This window comes from Fonticula alba (genome assembly GCF_000388065.1).
Source record: "Fonticula alba strain ATCC 38817 unplaced genomic scaffold supercont2.2, whole genome shotgun sequence".
NCBI lineage: Eukaryota > Rotosphaerida > Fonticulaceae > Fonticula > Fonticula alba.
The window spans coordinates 2,394,168-2,400,708 of record NW_009242972.1 but is presented as its reverse complement, the minus strand read 5'-3'; the positions used below and the strand labels follow the sequence as shown (position 1 = coordinate 2,400,708).

The following is a 6,541-nucleotide window of genomic DNA, read 5'->3' as shown; positions in this document are numbered from 1 at the left end:
CCCCCCCCCGCCTCACTTCCCATCCGCCACCTCCACCGCCATCCATCCGAGGTCTCCTCCGCGCTTTGCCCTATCGCCACTCTTCACCTCGTCATTGGGTGCCGCCTGTCGCCGCCGCCCTGCTCCCCCTCCAGTGCCAGCCCGTCCGTCCCCAAGCCAAGCAGCCATGACTCGCAAGGCATTCCACGGCATCATCGCCATGCCGGAGCTGGAGTCCGTCGAGAAGCTCATCTCCGGCGGCCAGTCCGATGTGTATCTGGTGGAAATCGAGGGCAAGGAGTACATCCTGAAAAAGTACAAGGGCAACTTCGATCCGAAGATCCTGCGCGAGATTACGGCCTTCCACCTGCACTCGGGAGACGCCACCGAGTATATCGTGCCGCTGCATGGGATTTACTACTTCAAATCGCAGCTCAGCCTGGTTTTCGAGCACATGCGCGGCGGGGACCTCTTTGACTATATCGGCGAGCGCCAGCGCCGCCGGGCGCCCTTCACCCCGAGCGAAGTCCGGGTTTTTGCCCACCGCATGCTGACGGCCATCCGGATTTTCCACGACTACCAGCTCATCCACCGGGACATCAAGCCGGAAAACATCCTCCTCGAGCGCCCGGACGACCTGTCCTCCGTGCGCATTGCCGACTTCGGCCTGTGCACGCTGCTGTCGCACAACACCCGGCTCACGCCGAGCGTCGGCACCGCGCAGTTCCGCCCGCCGGAGATGCTCACCGTCAACTACGATGCCAAGGTGGACATCTACAGCATCGGCATCATCATCCTGACCATGCTCAACAACGTGTATGTGGTCAATGAGAACCTCCAGCAGCAGCTGGCCCGGCTGGGGGATGGCCCCGATGCGCAGATGGTCCGTGCGGCGCTCGACATCAATCCTCGCAAGCGCTTCACCGCGGCCCAGCTCCTGGAGATGGACTACTTCAAGGACGAGGAGGCCCAGGCGCGGTCGAAGTCCATCTAAGTGCGTAGGATGGTGCATTGGCTTGCGCTCATCGCTGCACGGCCCCCTGCGGGCCGGATCCTCGGCCAGTGCCAGTGCCCGGCTCCCCAAGCTACCGTGTGCGTGCGTGCGTGCGTGCGTGTGTATAGCCCCTCTGAGGGGCATAGCCACGAAGCAAAAGCCCCCCACCCCCCCTTTCCGCCGGCCTCGCGCCATTGAGGAGGGGGACAAATGCAAATGCAACAATTTAGTTGTGTTTATGTAGGTTGGTTCTGAGGAGAGACAAGGACATGCTGGGGGCCATGGGAGAGGGGGGGGGGAGAGGGAAATGTGGTATGTCGGCGCTCGGCTACGATGACGAGGCGCCCAAAAGAAAGGGAATTCCCCATCGCCTCGTGTGCCGGTGAGGGGGAGAGCGAAGGAAATAGCGAGGAAGATAGTAAGGAGGGGGGGGGGGAACACAGGTATGGGTTCACTGGAAGTCGCAGTCAAAGCCCCAGATCTCGATGTCGAGGATGTCGAAAGACCCTCGCGAGGCCAGGGTGTCCTGGTTGCCGAAGGTGTCGCAGGGGCCGGAGAAGCCGCGCGACAGGGACGCGTCAATCCAGATGGCCGCCCCGGAGGCGGAGCTATTGCTGCGGGGCGTGCACCAGCCCCACGCAAAGTGACAGGAGAGAGGGTGGCCGAGTGGAGAGCCGGGTGAGTAAAAATGCATGCAGGGCGGCGCAGCGGGCCACCAGCTGACAAAGAAGGGCACATGGGGTGTGTGCGTACCCGCCGCCGAAGGAAATGCTCGAGAGGTTCATCGAGGCAAAGAAGTGGTTCTCCTGGGTCCACGGGAAGATCTTCACCTGGGAGGACTGCGGGCATTTGGGGGAGCTGCTGTCGTAGATGGACGCCGGGGAGGTGTTGGTGGAGGTGCACGCATGGAGGGTGGTCTTGGAGTTGGCCGGCGCCAGGGTGCCGGCACTGAAGACAAACGACTCGCCGGTGCCGGTGTAGTGGGGACAGAGGCGCACACCGCCAGAGGCAAAGCAGCCGAAAACCTAGCGCGAGGAGGAGCCCAGACAGAGGGGGCGGAGGGGGGGGGGGGGGGGGGGGGGCGTGTGAAAGTTAGAACACAGGAGCGAGAGAGGGCAGGAGAGCGAGAGAGAGAGAGAGAGAGAGAGAGAGCGAGAACGAGAGAGAGCAAGAAAGAGGAAGGGGCACAAGTGGGCGATAGCTGGGAGATGCCCCCCCCCCCCCCCAGCAAGGGGCAACACATGACACGTACCGCTCCACGGTCGTCCCGCACGACAAAGAGCACCGGATATGAGGAGGAAGTGGGCATGCTGCTGGTGGAGCTCTGGAAGCCCCCGAGGCCAACATGGGCGATGGCATTGAGCGAGGCCATGGAGTGACGCTGGCCGATGAGCTCCGGCTTGTAGGACACGCCAAGCTCCTGGGCCACATTGTACTCCTGGCAGCGTGACCGAAGGGTCTGGTAGGAGGTCCCATCACGACTGGTGGAGTACACCAGACGCCAGTTCTTCAAACCAATGGCCGGCGGGAGAGCCGAGGCCACCGCCCGACGAACACTGTCGGTTGGCAGGAGACGCGAGTACGGAGTCGGCGGCAGGAGGATGGGAGTGCTGGAGTAGGGGCCGCGTGGGGGGGGGGGGGGAGAGGGGGATCGAGCGAGAGAATGAAGGTTAGCCAGGGAGGCGCGCGTCCGGGAGGAGCGAGGCGAGGCAGGGCAAATCCCCCAGGGGATCTCCGCAACACCATCCATGTCAGCAGACACCCCATACGCACTAGATGTCATCGCCCAGGAAGAGGCCGGCACCGGACTCGGGGGCCGAGGTCGACAGGACCGAATGCTCGGAGGACTCGAGCAGCGGTGACCGGGAGAGGCCGAAGCGGCCGGCGCCATTGGCCCCGCCAGCGGCGCCGGGCGACATGGGGATGGCGGTCCCGGTCGAGGCGGCGAGGGTTTGCGCGCGCTGGCGCCCGAAAGAGGTCCCAAGCACCGACGGGTCGTGCTGCTGGCCGCCAGCCGGGGAGGAGACCGCCGACGGCGAGAGCGGGCTCCGGGGGGACTGCTCCGAGGAGGGGCCGGTGTTGCCGTTGCCGCCGCCAGCACCGGCGGAGGGATTGAAGAAAAGCCCATTGCCGGAGGAGATGGTGCGCAAGCCGCGGATGACACCGCCCAGGAGGGATGCCGGCGGGCCGCCGGCCGTGGAGGACGGCTGCTGATCGGCCACCGTGGCCGCCTGCAAGTCCCCCACATCGCTGAGGTCATCCCAATTGGCATGGGAGTGGCCGCCGCGCGGGTGGTGGTGATGCTCCGGGTCCGAGAGGGTGGCCGCATCGGCGGCGGCCGGGTCGGCGAGCTCCGGGCCGCCGGCACCGCCACCGGCCCCGGCACCGCCAGCCAGGGAAAAGGCCCGGGGCCGGGTCAACGACGAGGAAATGGCCGCGCCAAGGGACCCGACCACGGACCGGGCAGCGGCCGCGCTGGCCGCGGCCCCGGCCGCCACCAGCCCGGCCCCGGGGATGGAGAAGACGCTCAGGCTGGTCGGGCTGCCGGGGGGCATCGGGGCATTCAGGGCAAAGCCGTCACTGAGGATGGTGCGCTCCACCAGCGGGTCGTAGATGGACCGAAGCCGGGAGAGGGGCACGAGGAACTCCATATGGACCTCCAGCGAGGCGGACGACCCGGAGGTGCCGGAGTGATTGCCGACGAAGGTGAACGCACGCCAGGGCCAGGGCTGACCGGCGTCCGGGAGCATGGCCCCCCCGGTGGCGGAGCCGGCCCCGGAAGCCGCGGTGCCATTGCCGCTGCCGGCACCGGCGCCGCCGCCATTGCCGCCGGCCGACAGGGAGGGCGATCCGAGCGACGTCCGGGGGGAAAAGGCCACGGCCGAGGCTCCGGCCGCCGCGCCGTCCGCCGGCAGGGCGAAGGAACTACGCCCGGGGAGGGCCCCGGCGCTGCCGAAGGAAAACCGCGCAGGGAGCACCCCGCGAGGCGACCGGGCCGAAGACACCTCCCCGCCGCCGGCAGCCATGAGGGCCAAGTCGATGGTGGAGAGAACCGCCTCCACATGGATGACCACCGTCATGTTGGGATTGGAGGAGGTGCCCGCCGTGGGCGACCCGGGGCCGGCATCGTCCACAGGGGAGATGGGGCCCCCCCCGGAGGGGCCGATGGCCAGGGAGAGGTCCAATTGCGAGGGATCGCGCGAGGGAGGCACCGAGGAGGCGCCCCCATCGGCCGGGGCAATGCCAATCACCCCGGAGGAAGGGGTCAGCATGGGAGGCGACGGGGTGGCCGGGGGGGAGGAGGAGGAGGAGGAGGAGGAGGAGGAGAAACTGTGGCCGCCGCCGGTGGTGCCGCCGGCCTCGGCACCGGCCGAGTCGGGGCTGCCCTCCTGGCTGGCGGCAGACCGGTCGCCATCCGCGGCGGCCGAGGCCGGGATGGCCGCCGGGGCACTTGGCCGGGGGGAGGCCATCGGCGACCCGGCCAGGCTCTCGGTGAAGGTGCGCGCCAGGACGGCATTGCGCTTGGCATCGGCCGTGGCCCGGAAGGTGGCCGTGAACCGGTCGCCGGACACATTGTTCATGATGCGGCAGTGGGTCACCGCATGCAGGGGGATGCTGATGAAGTCCGTCATGGACACGGCGAAGGAGGACCGCCGGGACCCGGGCCCGGCCATGCTGTCGGCCGGAGGCAGGGCCCCGACATAGGCGTCGAAGCGCAGGCGATCGTCATTCAGCGACAGGATCCCGGCCAGGGGGCCGGAATTCGTGCGCAGGGCCACGCGCTCGGAAAAGACCTCCGGCAGACACCCATCCACCATGACCAGGTCATCATCCTCCGGGGGGAGGTGGCGGCCCAGGGGCGCGGGGGCCGTGTCGGCGGCCTCCGGAATGGGCTGCAGGTCGGCGCCCCCCCCGATGCCCAGGCCCGTGGGCTGCTGCGAGCCGGCGGGCTGGTGCTTTTTTAGTTGGTCCGTCAGGGAGCTCCGCTCGCGGCCGGCGGCCGGGGCGGCCGCATCGCCGGAGCCGGAGCCCGAGGCCGAGCGCGAGCGCGAGGGGGACGCCCCGCCGGCCGACCCCGCCGGGCAATTGGGGTCCCGCACATAGAGGATCTTCCCGGGCGGGGGGTCGAAGTTGGAAATGAGCTTGTTGACCTCCTTCAGCTCGGAGCGGCTCATGCCATACCGCAAGGCCAGGCCGGACAGGGTATCCGAGCTGGTCATGGTGACGGCGATCATGCCCGAGGGGCAGGGCCCGGCGAGCATGGGGGACGCCCCGCCGGAGGCATTGGCAGCACTGGCGGGGCCGGACTTGGCGCCGCCGGTCGGGGCGCCGGCCGGCGAGGTGGCCGGGGCCGCGGTCGGCGTGACGACCGGCGAGGCAACCGGCGTGCCGGTCGGGACTCGGATCGCGGTGGCATCCGGGCCGGCGTGCCGGCCGGCACGGCCGATGCCGCTAATCAGCGGTGCATTGAAGCCCTTGGTTTTGAGGAAGGTCGGGGCCGTGCGATCGCTGCCGGAGACACCGGCCAGGAAGCCGCCACCGGCTCCGGAGCCCAGGGGCCGGCCAAAGTGCAGGCCCCTGTTGAGGGTCTTCGGTGCGGGGAGTGACGACTGTGGCGGCGAGAGGGACGTTTCCTCGGAGGCCAGGTCGACCGACTCGTCGGGGAAGAGCCCTGCCGGGGCGGGAGCCAGGGCTGGATTCGTGGCCGGAGCCGGGGCCGGGGCCGGGGCCGGGGCCGGGGCCGGGGCCGGGGCCGGGGCCGGGGCCGGCCGGCCAACCGACGCGGAAGACATCACCGGAATCTGGACCGGGCCGGCAAGGAGGCCCACACCAAGGGGAGGGGGGAGGGGCCGCTTGTCAGCGAGGGGCGGCCCGGAGGGGGCGTGCGGGCGGGCGGACGGGCGAGCGGGGGCTGGGGATGTGGGGTGGGTGGACAAGGCGCACCGGGGGGGGACTGGTCACAGGGGGCCCAGCTGCCAGGGAGGAGGGAGGCGAGGAGGACAGATCGGTGGAGTCGGAGCTGTCGTCGGTGGCGGCCTCCCGAGACGGGCGGGCAGGCGGGTCGGCGGCGGCGGCGGCGGCGGCGGTGTCGTCGGGGGGCACGCCCGGCATGATACAACGCGCGCGCGCGCGCAAGCCGTGTCAAGGGGCGGGGCGGGACAGCGGGAACGAGGCGACTGGAGGGTGGTAGGGAGGGGAGGTGGGCGGGTGGGTGGGGTCTGCGGCGCGGGCTGTCGCGAGGGCCGGAGAGGGCGCGGGGGGGGGGGCGGGGGGGAGCGGAGGGGGTGGGTGGGAGAGGGAGAGGGAGAGAGAGATGCGGGGTACAGCACGCGCGTGCGCGCGCTAGAAAAGGGAAGCAGGGAAAGAGAGGGGGACCTTCTGCCGCACCCGGGGGCGGCCCCGGAGTGCCGCACGGTGGGGGCTGATAATTGGGTGAAAAAGCGCGTGGTGGCAACTTCCGGCGGGGGGGCGAGTGGGGGCGAGCGGCCTGCCGACGCGGTGTCGGCGCCTTGCTTCGTTCGCCGGGCGCCCGCCGTCGGCACACGGGCCCTTGGGCGCACTCGACAC

The 6,541-nt window shown here is 69.8% G+C and overlaps 3 protein-coding genes across 3 annotated transcripts; 1 reads left to right on the top strand and 2 right to left on the bottom strand.

The window, feature by feature from the left end:
- Positions 1-166: 166 nt before the first annotated feature.
- Positions 167-973, top strand: H696_01512 (CAMK/CAMKL protein kinase; the record flags this gene model as incomplete). The annotated part of the gene is made up of 1 exon (XM_009495409.1): positions 167-973. The coding sequence occupies one exon, from the start codon at positions 167-169 to the stop codon at positions 971-973; it is 807 nt and encodes a 268-aa protein (XP_009493684.1).
- A 451-nt stretch (positions 974-1,424) lies between these two features.
- Positions 1,425-2,740, bottom strand: H696_01511 (hypothetical protein; the record flags this gene model as incomplete). The annotated part of the gene is made up of 4 exons (XM_009495408.1): positions 1,425-1,587; positions 1,727-1,998; positions 2,226-2,583; positions 2,736-2,740. The coding sequence occupies 4 exons, from the start codon at positions 2,738-2,740 to the stop codon at positions 1,425-1,427; spliced, it is 798 nt and encodes a 265-aa protein (XP_009493683.1).
- A 5-nt stretch (positions 2,741-2,745) lies between these two features.
- On the bottom strand, positions 2,746-5,766 carry H696_01510 (hypothetical protein; the record flags this gene model as incomplete). The annotated part of the gene is made up of 1 exon (XM_009495407.1): positions 2,746-5,766. The coding sequence occupies one exon, from the start codon at positions 5,764-5,766 to the stop codon at positions 2,746-2,748; it is 3,021 nt and encodes a 1,006-aa protein (XP_009493682.1).
- Positions 5,767-6,541: the final 775 nt, after the last annotated feature.